Source organism: Erythrolamprus reginae, chromosome Z, assembly GCF_031021105.1.
Source record: "Erythrolamprus reginae isolate rEryReg1 chromosome Z, rEryReg1.hap1, whole genome shotgun sequence".
In the NCBI taxonomy this organism is placed as follows: Eukaryota; Metazoa; Chordata; class Lepidosauria; order Squamata; family Dipsadidae; genus Erythrolamprus; species Erythrolamprus reginae.
This window is the reverse complement of record NC_091963.1, coordinates 74,913,256-74,934,977: the sequence shown is the minus strand read 5'-3', so window position 1 is coordinate 74,934,977 and position 21,722 is coordinate 74,913,256. Positions and strand designations below refer to the sequence as shown.

Here is a 21,722-nt window from a genome sequence, read left to right as displayed (position 1 = left end):
ACATCACCACACCTCTTTTTTTTTGATCTGCTAATGCAGCATACATTTTTCCAATTTTGGGATTCAACAATAATTTTTGGTTATCTTTTTTGATATGTACTTCTTGTAGTATTGCAATTTGAGCATTTTGATTTCTGATTTTAGAGAAGATTTGTTTCCTTTTCCTTGGTTCATTAAGTCCGTTAACGTTTACCGAAAAGATCTTTAGATCTTTAGTTGTTGTCATTTAGTGGGTTTTTTGGTTTCTCGCTGAGGCTGAACTCTTCTTATAGCACCTTGGTCCTGCTCTATTACTTGAGCTGTGGCCCCCAATAGTTCTTCTTGTTGGATTGCTAGCATCTCTCCTGGTTGCTGTTGTGCTGGTTGTTGTTGAGCCTCTTGTTGTTTATCTGAAAAGTCCATGTGGCTAATGCCACTATTTTCAAAGAAATACCTAGCTTGTTCTACATTTTCCAGCTTGTATCTTGTAGAACGCCATGTCAGAGAAAGACCTTGTGGGATTAACCAACGGTAGGTTATATTTTCTTTGATCAAAATTCTGGTAAGAAACTGGTAATCTCTTCTGCTTTCTCTGACACTTCTTGGAACTTGTTTCAATATTTTTATTTCCACTCCTTGATGTTGGAGTTTGGAGTTTCTTGCCCAATGGAGTATGTCGTCTCGCAAAGTTTTCCTGGTGAATTTGATATGAATCTCTCTTGGAAGATTGTGGCGACGGATGTAACTATTCGAAGTCCTGTAAACTTCATCGATTTCTTTCACTAGCGCAGCAGGATCCTCCTGGAGTATTCCTCCAATCGTTTCCGCCATAGTCATTTTTAAATCTTCATCTTTTTCCTCTTTCATGTTCTGAAATCGTAGTCCATACGAAGCACGTTGCATCTCCAGCTGAATAATTGATTCATCATGTCTTCTGTGTCTTACATCAGCTCTCCCTTCGAGATAATCAATTCTTTTTGCGTTTTTGTCGGATTTCTCTTCAACCTTTTTCACTCGATCATCACTTTCTTGTAGTGTTTGTTGGATCACCTTTATCTGGTCTTTGACCTCGCCCATATCAGCTTTCAGTTGGGCGATCTCCTTTTTAAATTCAGCCAAGTCTGCTTTTATAGCTTCCCTTTGTTGTGTTGCATCCTCTTTTATAACCTCTCTTTGTTGGGTGGCATTCTCTAGAGATTTAAAGATAGAGTCCTGCATATTGTTTAAAGTTTCTTGTAATGTTGCAAAGTTGGGCTGTGTTGTTTTGTCTTTTTCTTTATCCTTGGAAGACATAGCTGAGGCCTGGTGCGTCGGGGAAGGACGTGGGGACACTTGTGGAGAAGAGATTGTTGCAGTAGGTTGTTTTTTGACTGTTTTAACAACGGTTGAAGAAGTTGACATTATCAATTTTGAATCCGCTGTTTAAAATTTGAATTAATTTAAATCAATCTAAATTTATATATAGTGAAAAGGAGAAAATTTCTATAAATTCCAAATCTATTCAATCTGTTTTATTAGCGGTTACGCTTAAATTATAACTATTCAATTATCAAGAAAATTCAAAATCCAATATATATTGTTATTAATTATTTTGAAAATTTAAAAGTTTAAAGATATAATAACTCAGTAAACAAATATAAAACTTTTAGGAATAGAAAACCAGTAAAAGTTAAAAATAAATGGTCTAATAAAAAGACAAAATAAATGTCAGCAAAAGAGGAGTAATAACTATTTTAAAAAGGGAGACTTTGAAAAAGTACAGAGAAAAAAAAGGAAGAGAAAAAAGACTTAATAAGGCAGCAAGAAGAGGGAGAAAAAGGGAGAGAAAAAAAAGAAATGGGGAGTATTTCAATTCAAATGATTAGAATAGAGCAGGAAACCAAGGTTTGCTAACAATGCATAGTCTTCAATTCAAACTTCTTTTAAAAATAGGAATAAAAAGAGGGAAAATCAGAAAGAGAACAAAAAAAGAGTTAATTAATCAAAAAGAAAACACAATATGTATAGTTATGTTCTTGTTATAAATCAGGAAATTATATTAGATGAATAAAGAGTGTGAATCCCAATGCCAGAAAATGCAATTGTACTTAATCCCAATTGCAGGTCTCACGAAAAGAAAAAAAAAGTCAAATTAATGATTTTCTTGTAGTTAAAATGGAGTCTATGTTCTTTTCCAAATTCAAGACAAAGGCAAAAAAAATAGATCCCAAGATGGAGTCAGGTTAGAAGTCAGAAGTTCATATGATCAGGCAGATGTGAAAAGGTTCTCAGAAGAAAAAATAATCCCAAGGAAAAAAAGCAATCAGCAAGTAATCCAAAGTAGTTCAAAGGCAATCAGCAAGTAATCCAAGTAGGTTAATCCAAAGGTAAATATTCCAAAGAAAAGGTATCAGTTCCTTCTATTTCCCATTTATTTTCAAGTTGTTATATAATGTTATTATGTTGCAAAGACAACAGGATGAGAAAAAAATAAGGCAACAAAGTTGTGTTCCTCCGCTGTTAAGATGTCAGCCCGGAACACAATGTTTTGACAGACTATAAAAAAGAAATTTTAGTCATCTTTACTAATTTCTTTTAAGCATTGAAATCTTCTATATAGTCATTTCCAGTTCAAGATCTTTTATTAAAGCATAGGGTAAAAAAAATGTTTTATAGGTTCCAAAATTCAAATACAAAATGGAAACAATGAAAATGAGAGAATTTAGTCTCGGCTGTTATTTGCGGATGAGACTCAGAAAAAAAAAACTTTCACTTTCGCCTCGTTAAAGAAAGCTTTCCCTTGAGGCTTGCGAACGATCAAATCTTCAGATTTTGGTCTTGAAACAAAGAGGAAATTTTTTACCTTAAGTCCTTTATCGGATGTATTCTTTTTCAGTTAGTTAAATGTAGAACTTTCAATTTAAAGCTTTTTCTCAGCTTCCCGCTGGGTGAGGGGAGAAAGCGCTGGCCGGTCCTCTCAGGCGAAGAGGATCGGTTCTCCCGTCTTCAAAGCTGCGGGGCGAACCGCTGCCTCTGGAGTCTCAGCGATGGCTCCTCGGGCAGAGGGGAGCCCCCTGTTCTGGGATCGGGCCATCCGAGCCCGATCCGATCGCAAATGCGACCTTCGAAGGGGGTAGAAGGGATCGCTTGGCAGAGCCCTGCCAAGGATGTCCCGCCGCGATCACCGCCAAACCGGAAGCAAAACAACATTATTTTGAACATGCAAATAAACCAGGCAGATGGTTAGCATATAAACTTAGAAAGCAGAGTCAATCCAAATTGATAAAAAAATTAGAAGACAAAGACGGTACAATAAAATATGATACAGAAGGAAAGGCGGACATTGTTTATAATTTTTATAAAGATCTTTATGCTAAAGACAATGTTAGTGAAGATGAGGTTTTTAATTACTTACAGGCTTCAAAATTACCACAAATAACAGAAGATCAACAGACTATGTTGGATGGTCCAATAACAATGGAAGAACTCCTAACTATAATTAAAAAGCAGAAAAACAATAAGGCCACTGGTCCGGATGCTATACCGGCAGAATGGTATAAGATAGACAATGAAATAGTAAGAAACTATATGTTAGAAATTTTTAATTTATGTAGACTTGAGGGTAAAATTCCGAAATCTTGGTCAGAATCGCTGACAACTTTAATACACAAATCCGGTACTGACCCACTAAAAATCAAAAATTATAGACCCATATCTTTATTAAATGTAGATTATAAAATATTTATTGCCATTTATGCAGATAGACTTAAAAGAATTATAAATGGAATAATACATCAAGACCAAAATGGATTTCTACCAGGGCGACAAATTAAAAATAACCTTAGAACAGTAATAAACACATTAGAATACTATGAACAACATCCAGATAAGACAGCATCCTTAATGTTCTTAGATGCTCAAAAGGCCTTTGACAACGTTAACTGGACATTTATAAAAATGCAATTAAACAAAATGAGATTTGGCTCAAAATTTGTTAATTTAATAGATACTATATACTCAAAACAAACGACTAAAATAATACTAAATAATAACCAATTACAAGCACTTGATATAAACAAGGGAGTTCGTCAAGGATGTCCTATATCACCATTGTTATTTATTATGACACTTGAAACTTTATTAATTAAAATAAGAGCGGATTCCGAAATAAAAGGTTTAACTATAGGAGACGAAACTTACAAACTCCAAGCTTTTGCAGATGACTTAACGTTTATAATTGAAGAACCGATAACAACTGTTCCTTCTTTATTGCAAACTATTGAACAATACGGAAAGGTAGCAGGTTTAAAGATAAATAAAAGCAAAACTTCTTTCTTAACCAAAAATATGAATAAAATACAAGAAACTAAATTAGAAAATATTTCTGGAATAAAAACCGTAAAGAAAGTAAAATATTTAGGAATAAATTTAACAGCGAAAACAATAACTTTAAAAAATGATAATTACATAAAATTATTATCAGAAATTAAAAAAGATTTAGAAACATGGAATAACCTGAAAATATCTTTTTTAGGAAGAATTGCCACAATCAAGATGAATATTCTGCCTAAGGTTTTATTTCTTTTTCAGGTAATTCCAATAAACCCAGGGGGAACTTTCTTTAAAACTTTGACAAACTTAGTTAAAAAATTTATATGGCAAGGGAAAAAAGCAAGGATAAGAATAAACTGTTTGGAAGACATTAAAGAAAGAGGAGGATTTGGTCTTCCAAACTGGAAATTATATTATCAGGCCGCTGCTTTAACATGGATTAAAGATTGGATAACCTTAGAGAATAAAAGAATATTAAATTTAGAAGGACATGATCTTATGCTGGGCTGGCATGCATTTATATGGTATGACAAGGAAAAAAATCACTCATATTTTAAAAGACACACATTAAGGAAGTATTTACTAGAGGTTTGGAAGGACATAAAGAAAAATCACTTCTTAAATGTCCCAGAATGGATAGCCCCCCTAGAAGCAATAACACATCCAAAATCTATAAAAGACACGAAAATATTTTATAGATATAAAGAATTATTAAATGATCAGATGAAGCTAAAGCCTAGGAATAAACTACAAGAAGAAGGGATAATAATAGATTGGTGGCATTATGCCCAGATTCGATCCAGATACCAGAAGGATATAACTCTTTACACTTTTAATAAAAGTAAGAATTTGCTAAGTCATTTAATTATTAATAATTCAGTAAAAATGATAGGGAAAATATATAAATTTCTTATCGCTCACAAAAATATAGAGTTGACTCTAAAAGATACCATGATAAGATGGTGCAGAAACATAGGTAAGGAAATAGATATTGATACTTGGGAAAAAGTCTGGATTAATAATTGGAAAATGACCAAGTCAGTTTCATTAAAAGAAAACCAAATTAAAATGTTTTATAGATGGCACCTTCCACCAAACAGGATAGCTAAAATGTTTCCTAAAACATCCCCACTGTGTTGGAAATGCAAGAAAGATATAGGAACTTATTACCATCAATGGTGGACATGTAGCAAAGCTAAAACTTATTGGAAGATGATTGAGAAGATATTAAAAGAAATATTAAAATATGACATAGATAACACCCCGGAATTTTACTTATTAGGAATTACTAATCAGACTTATAAGAAGGAAACTTTTTACTTAATCATACACATATTAACTGCGGCTAGAATAATATATGCGCAAAACTGGAAGGGGGAGGAAATCCCCAAGAAAGAAGAAGTTATAGCTAAAATATTAGATTGCGCTGAAATGGATATGATGACAAGACGATTAAACGATCAAGAAGATACAAAATTTTATGAAACATGGAACAACATATATAAATGGTTAGATAAGAAAAAATAAGAGATAGATCTGTTTTTATTTAGGTAATAATAATATTAGATGTATTTGTTGATGATTTTGACATAGTAGTTTACTCACAAGCGATATATTAAAAATTTTGTTTTATGTATGTTTAGTAAATGAGATTTGTTTGAATGTTTGATTAGATGAATATATTACACATAAATAACATATTAAGCATTTTTACTTATAATGTACTAATATTGCATTTAAGATTTGAAAATTTTTTACTAGACTTTTTAACATTTAACAAATGTTTGATTATGTATTCTTTTTTCTATTTGAATGTATACTTTCAAAAGAAGCGGGGAAACACATCCCCATTTTATGTTTAATGTTTGTACGTCTGTATGTCTGTTTTATGAAAAAATAATAAAAAAATTGAAAAAAAAAGAAAAAAAGAAATTTAATTTAATTTAATTTAATTTAATTTAATTTAATTTAATTTAATTTAATTTAATTTAATTTAATTTAATTTAATTTAATTTAATTTAATTTAATTTAATTTAATTTAATTTAATTTAATTTAATTTAATTTAATTTAATTTAATTTAATTTAATTTAATTTAATTTAATTTAATTTAATTTAATTTAATTTAATTTAATTTAATTTAATTTAATTTAATTTAATTTAATTTAATTTAATTTAATTTAATTTAATTTAATTTAATTTAATTTAATTTAATTTAATTTAATTTAATTTAATTTAATTTAATTTAATTTAATTTAATTTAATTTAATTTAATTTAATTTAATTTAATTTAATTTAATTTAATTTAATTTAATTTAATTTAATTTAATTTAATTTAATTTAATTTAATTTAATTTAATTTAATTTAATTTAATTTAATTTAATTTAATTTAATTTAATTTAATTTAATTTAATTTAATTTAATTTAATTTAATTTAATTTAATTTAATTTAATTTAATTTAATTTAATTTAATTTAATTTAATTTAATTTAATTTAATTTAATTTAATTTAATTTAATTTAATTTAATTTAATTTAATTTAATTTAATTTAATTTAATTTAATTTAATTTAATTTAATTTAATTTAATTTAATTTAATTTAATTTAATTTAATTTAATTTAATTTAATTTAATTTAATTTAATTTAATTTAATTTAATTTAATTTAATTTAATTTAATTTAATTTAATTTAATTTAATTTAATTTAATTTAATTTAATTTAATTTAATTTAATTTAATTTAATTTAATTTAATTCAATTTAATTTTTCAATTTAATTCAATTTAATTCAATTTAATTCAATTCAATTCAATTCAATTCAATTCAATTCAATTCAATTCAATTCAATTCAATTCAATTCAATTCAATTCAATTCAATTCAATTCAATTCAATTCAATTCAATTCAATTCAATTCAATTCAATTCAATTCAATTCAATTTAATTCAATTTAATTTAATTTAATTTAATTTAATTTTTCAATTTAATTCAATTTAATTTTTTAATTTATTTAATATTAGATTTGAATGCCGCCCCTCTCCGAGGATTCGGAGCAGCTCATAGCGGAATACAATATCACAAATCCAATATGTTAAAAAAGCACATTATTACAACCATACAACTCAGTCATACCATATACAAATCTACCATAGCCTAGGGGTAACTCAGTTACCCCATGCCTGGTGAAATAGGTGGGTTTTGAGTAGCTTACAAAAGGCAAGGAGGGTGGGGGTGGTTCTAATCTCTGGGGGAGTTGATTCCAGAGGGGTGGAGCCACCACAGAGAAGGCTCTTCCCCTGGGTCCCGCCAGACGACATTGTTTAGTCTATGGGACCCAGAGAAGGCCGACTCTGTGGGACCTTATCAGTCGCTGGGATTCGTGCAGCAGAAGACGGTCCTAAAGTTATTCTGGCCTGATGCCATGTAGGGCTTTATGGGTCATTACCAACACTTTGAATTGTGGCCGGAAACTGATCGGCAACCAGTGCAGGCCGCGGAGTGTTGCCGAGACATGGGCGAATCTGGGAAGCCCCACAATAGCTCTCACGGCCGCATTTTGCATGAGTTTCCGAACACTTTCAGAGGTAGCCACATGTAGGGAGCATTGCAGTAGTTGAATCTTGAGGTGATGAGGGCATGAGCGACTGTGAGCAATGACTCCCTGTCCAGATAGGGCCGCAACTGGTGCACCAGGCGAACCTGGGCAAACGTCCTCCTCACCACAGCCGAAAGGTGGTGTTCTAAAGTTAGATGTGGATCAAAGAGGATGCCCAAGTTGCAGACCCTCTCCGAGGGGGGCAATAATCCCCCCCGGGTAATGGATGGTCAGTAATTGTCCTTGGGAGGCAAAACCCACAGCCACTCTGTCTTATCAGGGTTGACTTTGAGCTTGCTGGCACCCATCCAGACCCCAATAGCCTCCAGGCACCGACACATCACTTCCACTGCTTCACCGACTGGACATGGGGTGGAGATGTACAACTGGGTATCATCAGCATATTGATGATACCTCACCCCATGTCCTTGGATGATCTCACCCAGTGGTTTCATGTAGATATTAAATAGCAGGGGAGAGAAGACCGTCTCCTGAGGCACTCCACAAGGGAGACACCTCGAGGCCGACCTCTGACCCCCCACTAACACTGACTTGGACCGACCGAAGAGGTAGGAGGAGAACCACTGAAGTACAGTGCCTCCCACTCCCAACCCCTCCAGTCAGCACAGAAGGATACCATGGTTGATGGTATCGAAAGCTGTTGAGAGCTCAAGAAGCACCAGGACAAAGGACAAGCCCCTGTCCCAGGCCTGACAGAGCTCATCCATCAGCGTGACCAAAGCAGTTTCCATGCTGTAGCCGGGCCTGAATCCCGACTGTTGAGGGCCTAGATAATCGGCTTCTTCCAAGAACCACTGAAGTGACACAATGGACTCCCCAATGCTCTGGGGTAGCCTGTTGAATCGCGGCTTATTGGGGTCCCACGATGTGGACTTTCTTGGCTTGGAGAGTCAGGTGAGAGAGGGGAACATCTGGGGAACCGCAGGATATTGCAAAATCCTGCAGGAAGCCAGTCCCCTGACCATCAGCCTGCTGGAAGTAACCTGTTACCTGAAGCTTTGGGAAAGACGGAAGCTGAGGGGATTATTACCATCTATAAATCCATCTGGTGAGAGAATTGTTTTGGGATTTTAAAATCTGGATTTTGGAGACAAGAGATATATTAGAGGTTTCTTAAAATTTGACTTGGAACTGTTTTTTGGTGAGGGAGAGACGTGAAAACACCGGAACTTTGATTTCCGGCTCAGTGGCGGAGAAAGCTTTCTGCATTGCCGTCTCTCCTGAATCCTACATTTAAAGTGCCAGAACGATATGTTAACAGCATTTTTGTAAAGTGCTACAACTCTAAAGAAACTGATATTTTAAAGAGAAAAGTATTACTGCATATTTGGGCAGCTTTTATTGTTCTCATTTCATATTTTCACGTTTTAAGATATTCAAAATACAGTGGAACCCCGACATAAGAGCTGCTCTACTTAAGAGCAACTCGAGATAAGAGCTGGGAGGGGAGAGATATTTTTGTTCTACTTACAAGCCCAAATTCGAGATACAAGCGCCAAGGAGCTGTCTCCTGAAGCCAAACGCTAACTTCCGCGTTCGGCTTCAGGAGACAGCTGCGAAGCGGCGCGCGTGTTTTAAAAGGTTGCAGCCGGCCTGGGGGGCTTGGGGGGGTGCTTGCAGCTTTCTTTCTTGCTCTTTTTCTTTCTCTCTTTTACCTTCCCTTCCTCTATTTCTTCTTTTCTTTCTCCTTCCCACCTTCTTCCCTCCCTCCCTCCTTTCACTCATTCCTCTCTTACTCTCCCCTTTCATAAGTTTCCTTGCTTCCTTCCTCTGTTCCTGTCCCTTCCCCCTTTCTTTCTTTCTTTCTTTCTTTCTTTCTTGCTTGCTTGCTTGCTTGCTTGCTTTCTTGCTCTTTTTCTTTCTTTTACCTTCCCTTCCTCTATTTCTTCTTTTCTTTCTCCTTCCCACCTTCTTCCCTCCCTCCCTCCCTTCACTCATTCCTCTCTTACTCTCCCCTTTCATAAGTTTCCTTGCTTCCTTCCTCTGTTCTGTCCCTTCCCTCTTTCCTTCCTTCCTTCCCACCCTCCGTCCATTCATTCACCCATTCCTCTCTTGATCACTTGATCGGTGCAAAAAGGGTTGGGGACCTCTGTCCTACAGGATTGGGTGGCAGAGAAGTTGAACATATGTAAATTTAAAAGTTTAAGAAAGTTTACAAGTTAAGTGAAAGAAACTTCATTATTCATTTATATGTACATGTACATTTCTTCATTAAAAACATGTCTTTCTGCATAATTTAGACTAACTTTGTGAGTTTTTTGAGGGCTGGAACCAATTAAAATTATTTACATTAATTCCTATGGGGAAAAGTCGTTCGAGATAAGAGCTGCTCGACTTAAGAGCCCAGGTCCGGAACGAATTAAACTCGTATCTCGAGGTACCACTGTACTTTATTCTGAAATATTTTTTCACCTTAAAAGGCTTATATTGCCATCTAGTGGCAAGAAGTTAAAAGACAAAGGACAGGCTGCAGCATGGGAAAGTGGCCTTGACATTTTGCTACATTTAATAACAAAGCCAGGTGCAGCTTGCTGACTCTGTGTTATTGCTACAAAGTGATAAACAGTTTTTTTTCCTTCTCTTTTGAAAAGTACAATAACTCTGCTTCTTGGTTTGAGGCTTCTGTATGATAATTCAGCTAAAAGACCCTTTAAGGGTTATAATCCTATAATCAATAGCATTGCGTATATATGTTTTAGACACTACAATTTTTATACCCAGCTACTTTTTTATTTAAACCTTGATTTTATTTTATCCATAATTCAAGTTTATTTTTTAAAAAAAACTAATTAATTTTTATATTTGATTTTTAATTTTTTAATTTTTAAATCTTTAAATCTTTATTTTTATTTTCTTAGGCCTTTATTATACTTCATTTTCTTCATTTTTTATTTTTACCAGATTTAGATTTTGATAGCTTCTTCCGTAGAATTGTCTTTTATATTACTCTTTTTATCAGACCCTAATTAAATTTTGGGTCTGACTAGTTAATTTTTTTGGGCGGGGTGTTTTTGATCACTGGACTTTTCCATTCATTGGGTTATATTTGATTTTTTTTAACACCAGGTTTGCATACCCACCCTTTGGATTACTACTTTGTGTTTTTTCAATTAATGGATTTTTCTATCTATTCATTGGATTATATTTGATTTTTTGGATTATTTTTGATTTTTTTAAAAATATTTTTTATTTTATCAGGTGTTTGTTTACCCACCCTTTGGATTATTACTCTGTGTTGTTTTTTTTATTAATGGATTTTTCGATCTATTCATTGGATTACATTTGATTTTTTGGATTATTTTTAAATTTTTGAATTGATTTTTTGATTTTATTGGGTGTTTTCAACACCGGCTTGAACAAACTTCCCGCAGACGTGGTTGATAAATCCACAGTAACTGAATTTAAACATGCCTGGGATAAACATATATCCACCCTAAGATAAAATACAGAAAATAATATAAGGGCAGACTAGATGGATCATGAGGTCTTTTTCTGCCACCAGTCTTCTATGTTTCTATGTTTCTAAGAATCTTCAGACATCACTATTGGGCAGAATTGCTCCAATTAAGATGAATATTTTACCAAGATTATTGTTCCTATTTTCCACTACTCCAATTAAACTTGAAAAGACTTTTTTCAATGAGCTAAATAAAATTACAACGAAATTTGTATGGCAAGGGAAAAAACCAAGAATCTGTTTAAAAAATTTACAAGATATGAGAGAAAGAGGAGGGCTACCACATTGGGAGCTCTATTACCAAGCGGCGGCAATGACATGGGTAAAGGACGGGATTTTACTTAGCAATAAAAGACTACTGGTGTTAGAAGGACATGACTTGCAAATAGATTGGCATGCATTTATGTAGTATGAGAAGAAGAACATACATAGTTACTTTCAGAGTCATATTATAAGAAGTTCATTGATGGCAATTTGGGAAAAGATGAAAGCGAAACACTACTCAAAAGTACCATTTTGGATATCGATAATAGAAGTATTTATGCACGCCAATAGACTAAACTGGTCTAATATTTTAAGATATAAGGATATACTGACACAATCATTGAAGTTAAAACCACTTCAAGAATTAGAAAAACAAGGCATAAAGCTGGATTGGTTTATGTATTTACAGTTACAATCAAGATTTGAGAAAGACATTAAAACAAAAGGTATTAACTTACAAAAAACAGAATTAGATCAAATCTTATTGGGTCAGGATGTTAACTTGATCAAAAAAATTTACAAATACTTCTTAACAATTGAATTAGAATTCGAGCAGGTTAAGGACACAATGATAAAATGGATGAGAAATATAGGATATACAATAGACAGAGATTGTTGGCAGCAATTATGGGAGAGAAATTGTAAAATGACAATGTAAACTGCATTTAAGGAAAATATGTATAAAATGTTTTATAGATGGCATATATCACCACAAAAGTTAGCGGAAATTTTTTCAGAATCTGTCGATGAACTGTTGGAAATACAGTGACTTACCTGGCTCATTCTATCACATGTGGTGGACTTGTCCAGAAGCAAGTAAATTTTGGACACAAATTCAACATTGGATTCAGAAGATTTTAAGAAAAACTATTGATCTTAGATCTGAGATATAGCTTCTGGGTATTTTACCAGATAATTTTGATAAAGAAGAGACATATTTAATTATACACATAATTACAGCAGGTAGGATTGTATATGCACAATGTTGGAAATTGAATAGGATACCAACGGAAAGGGAAGTTTTGAGAAAAATTATGGATTGTGCAGAGATGAGAAGATTGACTTTGAAACTTAAAGATAAATAAGACTCGGATTATTATAAAATTTGTGGGAAGTTTTATGATTGGATAGAAAATTAAGAGATACATTATATATACATTAGTAATTGGTTAATTTTGGAAAAATTGAAACAAGAGAATTTGATTTAAGCTTTGCAAGCCAAATGGCAAAGATGAGACGTAGTGGTAGCACTATATAATGATATAACACAAAATTTACTTATTGTTTAGATTTAAACATATAGAACTTTATTTTACAATGTAGGTGACATATTATGAATAGTATCTTTTACTAAAGATACATATATATATAGAGAATTTTTAAATAGCTATATGATATAAGATTAAATTTAGATAAAAGAGATTTTATTATTCTTTTCATTGTTGTAACCTTTTGTTGTAAGACAATGAGGGAAAAATTTTAATTTAGAATTTTAAGAATTGCTAATAATGCATAAAATTAAAAGAAAATTTTATACGGGGAGAGATAAGTCCCTCCATTGAGCGAGTAATGAGAAAAGAAAAGTTTGTATATGATTGATTTTAAGCATTGTTGTTGTGTTTATAACTATATATTGTTTTATTTCATGGTGGAGAAAAATAAAAAATCTTATACCAAGAACCGCTGGAGCTGGAGCGACACCACCTTCTCAACAACCTTCCCCACTGAGAGGTCAAGAAGCACCAGGACAGAGGATAAACCCGTCTCCCGGGCCCGCCAGAGATCATTCATCAGCATGACCAAAGCAGTTTTCGTTCTGTAGCTGGGTCTGAATCCTGACTGCTGAGGGCCTAGGTAATCAGCTTCTTCCAAGGACCGTTGGAACTAGAACGACACCACCTTCTCAACAACCTTCCCCATGAAGGGAAGGTTGGAGACAGGATGATAGTTGTTAAATACGGCTGGGTCCAGGGAAGGCTTATTGAGGAGGGCATGCACATGTGCCTCTTTGTACGAAGCTGAAAAGGACCCCTCCCTCACAGAAGCATTGGTAATCTCCTGCACCCAGCTCTGTGTCACTTCCCTGCTGGCCGAAACCAGCCAGGAGGGGCACAGGTCCAACAAACAGGTGGTAGAATTCACAGATCCAATGGCCTTGTCCACTTCACCAGGTGTCACCAGGTCAAACTCGCTGTAAACAGGTGGACCAAGACGAGCCCCTGTCACCTGACTGACTTGTCAGTTGACTCTGTACTCCAATTGGAGTTGAGATCAATCCAGATCTGAGCGATTTTATCTGCGAAAAACCTATTAAAGGCCTCAGCACTACCCTGTAAGAGTTCCCCAACTCCCCCCTGGTTAAGAAGGGAGTGAGTCACCCTAAACAGGGTGGCCGGGTGGGATTCCGCAGATGTAATCAGGCCGACATTGTAAGCATGTCTTGTCGACCTGATCACCACTTTGTAAATCTTAATCTGAGCTTTATGAATGTATTGAAGTATTGATAGAATTTTACAAGTTATATGTTATATGATTATAATATTATGATAAATGCTCAACTAAAACAATGGATTAATTAGTAATTAAGATTTTGGGTTTTTTCTTTTCTCCTTTTTCTCTTTTTTGTTTGATTATTTTCAAATTGACATTTCGCTATGCACTGTTTTATGTTGTGTGTATATTAAACCTTAAAAATAAATAAAAAAGATTTTTTTTTAAAAAAGATTTTTTTCAAATTCTTTAATAGTAATGGTGCTCGGTTCTTTTTTTTCTATTTTTATTATTATACTTCCTTTTTTCTTAGCTTATAATCTTTTTAAAATTTTGTTTAGGAAGAGGTAGTAAGGGTTTTTAGCTATTTTTTAAAGGAGAATACATGAAAACAGGGAGTAAATATAAAGGCTTAATTGTGTTTGTAAGAATAAGATGAAATTATTGTAATAAGGTTAAAGGAAATCAATGTGGAATTCAATTAGAAGAAAAAATGGATATTTAGATGACAAAATTAGAGGTCAAGGTTTTGGGGTTTGATTAATACCAAAAATAATTAATTTGGAACTATTAATTTTTTGGGGGATAATTTATATGATTTACTAACTGTACTGTTTTTATTGTAATTTGATTATTTTGAAATGTATTGAAAAAAGTATGTATGGAGGAAAAAATAAAACAATTTTACACCCCCCCCCCAAATCCATACAAACAAATAAACAATTAAATAAATATAATTTAAGCATAAATAGTCTGACATCAGCTTTATTAGGTAGACCAAACAGGAAACATGATAAGATGAGCTAATTCTATGTTATTGTAAAGCTACTTCAACAGAATCTTGCAAGTCTTCAAATACAATTCTTCCATAGTCACCTTTACAGGTGGAGAATTTAGAGACATTCGTTTTTGATTAATCTTAGTTCACAAACTATGCAATTGCACACTACTCTTTCTCTTATCTGATTTATTCTCTAGGTAGCATCTCTTTGTCTTCCAAAATCGTTCCTGCATACAATTACAACTGTGGTATAAATTAACTCTGACTTCCCTTGACACATTTTCAGGGACGTCTACAAGGTCATAAATGTCAACCATCCCATTGGCATATGTAACAAAAGAAACTTCTGGAACATTATTTTACCAAGAGTATAATTTTACTGATAATTCCACATGGGCACAAGAAGAAAAGTAAAAAAATCCCCTTTCCTCCTCTGGTTTACCCACTGTTCATTGTCCACAAATCAATTGCAGCCAATTTATTTTGGGAAACGATCTGGAGTTGGGGCTTGCTCATCTTTTGACCTTGGACACTAAGATGATGCCAGATGTCAGTCAGCTCTTACTCTCCACAATTTCCTCCCAAACTTCCCCAGCATACCAAATCTACTCACTTCCCTCCCTGTTTCAGTTGTCTGCCTGTGAGCAATGTAGATGGGGAGTCAAAAATGAAGATGGCCTCCACATGTAAAAAAAGTGGGGCATCAATTGCATAATTACAGACATAATTTTGATTTTTTTTAACACTCCCATTGTATATTTATTTTTTAATGAAGAAATAAATGTGAAGAAATGTATTGTTTACAAATTGATAACTAATAATAAAACTGTATTACTACTACAGTAGTCCCTTTTTAATGCTCTTTTTATTATTTTTATTTTTGCTTAGACTATTATTTTTGTACAATCTTAAATTTCTAATTGAAGTAAGGTTTTCAGTGTATATCTCTGTGACACTGGGATCAGAATGAAATGATGCATAATATATTTACCTTGTACCCCTTTTCTTGTCTTTGTCCACGGGATCCTTCTTCTCCCTCACACCTACAAAATATGCAGCAGCATTTTCGCTCAGCAATTTGGTCCTTGAAGAGAAGAAATTATTATTTTATCCTTAGAAAATTTGGTTAGTTATAATTACTAATGAGTATTATTATTGTCACTTTTATATTAATTTGTAAAGAGGTCTGCATCCAAGACTTTCATGAAAATGACAAAAAACAATGTTCACAAAAGTTGCAAAGGCAAAGTTGTCTTTGTCAATTGTCCTCCCTTGTTCTCTTCTGTGGATGCCTCTTGTAATTATTGTATGCTATTCAGGAATAAAATTTAATTTATTTTAATTTAATTTATTTGAAATGGGACTCAGGGTGGCTTACAACTATAAATAGTACATACAATTAAAAAGTCAAATAATTAGTAATAAGAATAGTAAAACCCATAACAAACCTATAATAAACCTTGAGTCCTATGAAATTGGGCAGCATAGAAATCAAAGAAATTCAATTCAATTCAATTACATACAGAAACAGTTGCAAATGTGATGTGATAAAATGTTAAATTCACAGCCCCCAGGCTTCCTGGCAAAACTAGGTGTTCACAGCCTTTCAGAAGGAGAGTAGGGTGGGAGCAGTGCAGACATTGAGGGGTAGTTGGTTTCATAATGTCAGGGCAGCCACAGAGAAGAGTCTCCCCCAAAGGCCCATCAACTTGCATTGTTTAGTTAATGGGACCTGGAGGAGAGCAACTCCTTGTGATCTGATTGGTCTTTGGGAGGTACAGTATGTGGCAAGAGACGGTGTTGTACTTAGACTGGTCCTGAGCCATGTAGGGCTTTATAGGTAATAACCTTAAATTGTGACTGGAGACCAATTGATAGCCAGTGCAGCGCATGAAGCATTGGTGTTATATGGCTGTATCGAGGAACACCCATGACAGCTCATGAGGCTGCATTCTGGACTATCTGTAGTCTCCAAACAAGGGTAGCTTTATGTAGAGCACGTTGCAATAATCTAGACAGGAGATAATGAGTGTCTGAGTGTCTGTGTGCAGAGCCTCCTGGTCCAAATAGAGCCTTGACTGGTATACCAGTCAAACCTGGGCAAAGATTCCCCTTGCCACAGCTGAAAGATGGTGGCCAAGGTTCAACTGTGGATCTAGGAGGACGCCCAAGTTACAGACCCTATTTGAGGGGATTAAAGTTTCCCTCCCCCAGAACAATTGATGGACAGATGGAATGGTCCTTCGGAGGAAACACCACTCGGTCTTGTCAGGGTTGAGCTTGAGCCAGTTTACTCTCATCCACATTCTTACAGCTTCCAGGTACCAGCACATTACATCAACCGCTTCACTGAATTGACATGGGATGGAGATGTATAATTGGGTATCAAAGGATCCTTTAAATCTCAAAATCTAATCTATTGGTTTTATCTTATCAACTTACCATATACTGAAAGAGTCTTGTAGCAACATTTTCTGTGTCAATAGATAATTGTGTGTTATATCCAAATCCCTTTCCAAACTCAATATGCTGAAGTTGATCAATATATTTAGCTCCTTCCAGGGCAATGGTTATTAGTCCATCTAGTCCTATTTGAAACAGTGGTTATTATCAATAACTTTTAAATATATGCTTTTTCAGTTATTAATTATTATAATGGATTATTATAACATTATAAATTATTATAAGGAAGATAAGAGAAGCAAAAAGAAGTTTCTCTGAAAAGCTAAGGAATTAGTTCTCAACAAATGAACCAGCAAGCATGTGGAAAACTCTTAAAAACATCACTGGTTACAGCAAACTTCCTTCCCAATTTGAAGGAAATCAGCAACTGGCAGATGACTTGAATGTGTTCTACTGCAGATTTGAAAGGCCACCTATCCCCACAACCTCCACACCAGATATACCAACAACAGCCAAATCTCCTACAACTGACCCCATCCTAGTGGGTGAAGCACCAGGCCCAGACAAGACAATTTCTTCTTGCTTAAAAGTCTGTGCTGACCAATTGGCCAATCTTCACCCAAATGTTCAACAAATCACTAGAGATATGCCATGTTCCTTCTTGCTTCAAGTGCTCCACTATCATCCCAGTGCTGAAGAAGCCCTCTATCAAGAAACTGAATGACTACAGATCAGTTGCTCTAACATCTATAGTTATGAAAACCTTTGAAAGACTGGTGATGTCCCACTGGAAAACTATCATGGATCCACTGTTTGACACCCTGTAATTTGCATACCAAGCAGTTAGATTGACAGATTATGCTATTAATATAGTTCTGCACTACATCCTACAGCATCTTGAATCTCCAAAGATCTACGCAAGGTCTCTTTGTAAAGTTTATTTCAGCATTCAACACCATCATGCCAGACACTCTTCTAACTGAACTAAATCAGCTAGCGGTACCTGAACACACTTGTAAATAGATGACAAGCTTTCTAACAGACAGGAATAAGCAGGTGAAGCTGTACAATTAACCCGCCCCCTAAGGCTGTGCACTCTCACTACTTCTCTTCTCTCTCTATACCAATGATTGCATTTCAAATGATCAATCTCTTAAACTACTGAAGTTTGCAGATGATACAACAGTGATTGGCCTCATTCAAGATAATGATGAAACTGCATACAGATGGGAGGTTGAACAACTAGCTTCGTTGTGTGACCGAAACAATCTGGAACTGAACACACTCAAAATTGTAGAAATGGTGGTAGACTTTAGGAGAAACCCTCCCATTCTACCACCTCTTACAATTCTAGACAACATGATATCAACAGTAGAGACCTTCACATTTCTAGGTTCTATCATATCACAAGACCTAAAATGGTCAGAAATGTCAAAAAAACACAATAAAGAATGTTTTTTCTGTGCCAACTCAGGAAGCTCAAACTGCCCACGGAATTGTTGATACAATTCTACAGAGGAATTATTGAATCTGTCATCTGCACTTCTATGACTGTCTGGTTCAGTTCTGCAACCTGACAAGACAGACACCGACTTCAGAGGATAATCAGAACTTCAGAAAAACCATTTTTGCCAATCTGCTTTCCACTGAGGATCTGTATACTGCATGAGTCAAAAAGATGGACATAAAAATATTTAGTGACCCCTCGCATCCTGGACATAAATTCTTTCAACTCCTACCCTCAAAATGACACTATACCAAGACAACTAGACACAAGAACAGTTTTTCCTGAATGCCATCAATCTGCTAAACAAATAGTTCTCTCACCCATGGCAAACTATTCACTAAGGCTGCATTACTATTACTATTATTTTTCTCATTGTTCCTATCACTCATCTCCTCCCACTTATGACTGTATGACTGTAACTTATTGCTTGTATCCTTACAATATATATTAATATTGATTGTTTCTTGGTTGTTTATTTGTACCCCTATGACAATCATTGCGTTGTACCTCATGATTGTTGACAAATGTACCTTTTCTTTTATGCACACTTAGAGCATAGGTACCAATAACAAATTCCTTGTGTGTCCAATCACACTTGGCCAACAAAGAATTCCATTCCATCCGGTAATGGGGTCTTATGGGTACGGTCAGGTACGCAGTACCGGTAGCAAAATTTTGATTTTTTTTTTCTTTTTTCCCCTTCTGGGCTCTGGATATGTTTTTCCTATCACAATAAATGAGGTTGAATGTGTATAATTTTAGAAGAGCTGTGTGTGAGCGTGTGTACACACATTTTATATAGTAGATAATTAGGGGTGGGCTCCACCCCAGAGCACCCAATTTGCACTGAAAGATGTTGAAACAAAATGCATAAGCCACGCCTACACTGTGGTAGTAAAACTTTTGGTAGCCCATCACTGATTCCATCCCATCCCATTTTATTCTATTTTTCACATTGCTGTGAACAGTTGGGCACATATACAAAATATAAAGAGAGAAAAATAATTCAGAAAGCTACCCTTGCCCATTCTTTCCACCCCAAGTCCTTGGAGAGGGCGGCATACAAATCTAATAAATTATTATTAAATTATTATTATTATTATTATCATCATCATCATCATCATCATCATCATCATCAACATCATCATTATGTCAATACAACACAGCAAACGAGGTCACTATGCTGGATTTCGTATTCCATCACCAGTTGGGTGCTTCCCAAGCAGCTAGGATTGCATGATGTAGCGGCGAATTATATTTGCCGATCCCAGTAAAGCGGCCTTTTGCAATTGACAGATGGAGATTTTGTCAATTCAGATGGTTTTCAAATATCCACTGAGATCCTTTGGCACTGCGCCCAGCGTGGCAAGTACCACTGGGACCACTTTCACTGGCTTATGCCAGAATCGTTGCAGCTCGATTTGGGCATAAGCCAGTGAAAGTGGTTATTCTTGTTCTTATTCTTATTCTTATTCTCATACTTCTTCTTCTTCTTCTTCTTCTTATTATTATTATTATTATTATCATCATCATCATCATCATCATCATCATCATTATATTATTATTATTATTATTATTATTATTATTTTGCTCAGTGGTTGATATAGCAATGGAACTAATTCTAAGGCATAATTTTGACTTGAAAAGGTATACATATATAGAAAATTGTCAAGAAACACATATAACTGAGGATGTATGCATCCGAACTTCATTTAATGTCGAACATTTGTATAAAAAGAATAACAACAAATGGAGTGAAAATAAGACCCACTAAGAAAACAAGCACTAACCTGATTTATTGGGGTGCGGAGCCTCTTGGTGTCCAGCAGCAGCCACAGCCTGCTGGTCCTGGCCATAACTTAAATATATGTAAATTTCAGCATGGAGGCAGAGGCAGGGTGGAGGAGAAGACAAGCAATCTGAACATCCTGCCTGGCTGCCTGGCTCATGAGAGGCTTCTGAGAAGTTTGCTTCTTGACACCCGCAGCCATTGGAGGCAGAGGCATAGGGGAGGCAGGTGTCACGCTGGATATTGCCAGCCACAGAGACATTCAGTAATTAAAGAGTTAACATGTGTGCCTTGTTATTAATCACTCCAATATTCCATGTCATATCCATATATCACTTCCGCCCACATGAGATTGTAGTTCTATTTTTGTCCCGTTCCTTTCCAGATGCCATTATGTAAGCTGCTTATATTATTTTGTCTCTCAAGACATTGTTTGTTTTCTGTTTTATAAATAAAGAAATGCTGGTCCACTGATTGGACCTCTTAAATCCATCCCCTCTATGGTTAATTAAAGTTCAAACGGACTTTGTTATCCATGACATGGCAGCAGATGGATGGCTGTGCCTTAATTAATTAAGTCTTAATTATTTAAGTCTGATATGCCTGCGAAGAAACACAGATATTTCCCTTCGCATCCTTCACCTACAAGCATGCCGATAGCAGCAGAAGAAACTTCTGTTCCCCCCACCGGGGAAATCGCTACTGAAAGAATTTCACCTCTCACCCAGATCCAAGAAGATATTTGCGGTGAGTCAAACTTAATTAATTTAACAGAAAATATTACGTTATCAGAAGAGGCTTCCCAATTTTGTATTTCTGGTCAAACACAGTTAGAATGTTCAGAGAGACAGAAAGAAGAAATAAATTACTGTGAATCAGATAAGTTTCCAGCAGAACTAGGAGCAAAGCCAAAACTGAAAGTAATTAACAAGGACCAGATGTTTTCAAAACACTCTGAATCAAATACACAGGGAAGCCAACGTTCGCTAGCAGACATTAATCTCCCGACTGTGCAGTCTCTTGCCAAAGATCTGCAGAGAGACATCCAAATAACTCAGGACTATCTCTCAAATTTTTATGTAAACAGAAAATCAACTCCCCTTACAAAGAGTGAAAATAATTTAATAGA

The 21,722-nt window shown here is 34.7% G+C and overlaps 1 protein-coding gene across 1 annotated transcript in view; it reads right to left on the bottom strand.

Moving 5' to 3' along the window:
* Window positions 1-21,722, bottom strand: part of LOC139153837 (collagen alpha-6(VI) chain-like) — a 270,910-nt gene that overhangs the window by 177,482 nt on the left and 71,706 nt on the right. Inside the window, 2 exon segments of the mRNA XM_070728258.1 lie at window positions 15,886-15,978; window positions 17,337-17,482. Coding sequence (XP_070584359.1) covers window positions 15,886-15,978; window positions 17,337-17,482 — 239 coding nt within the window.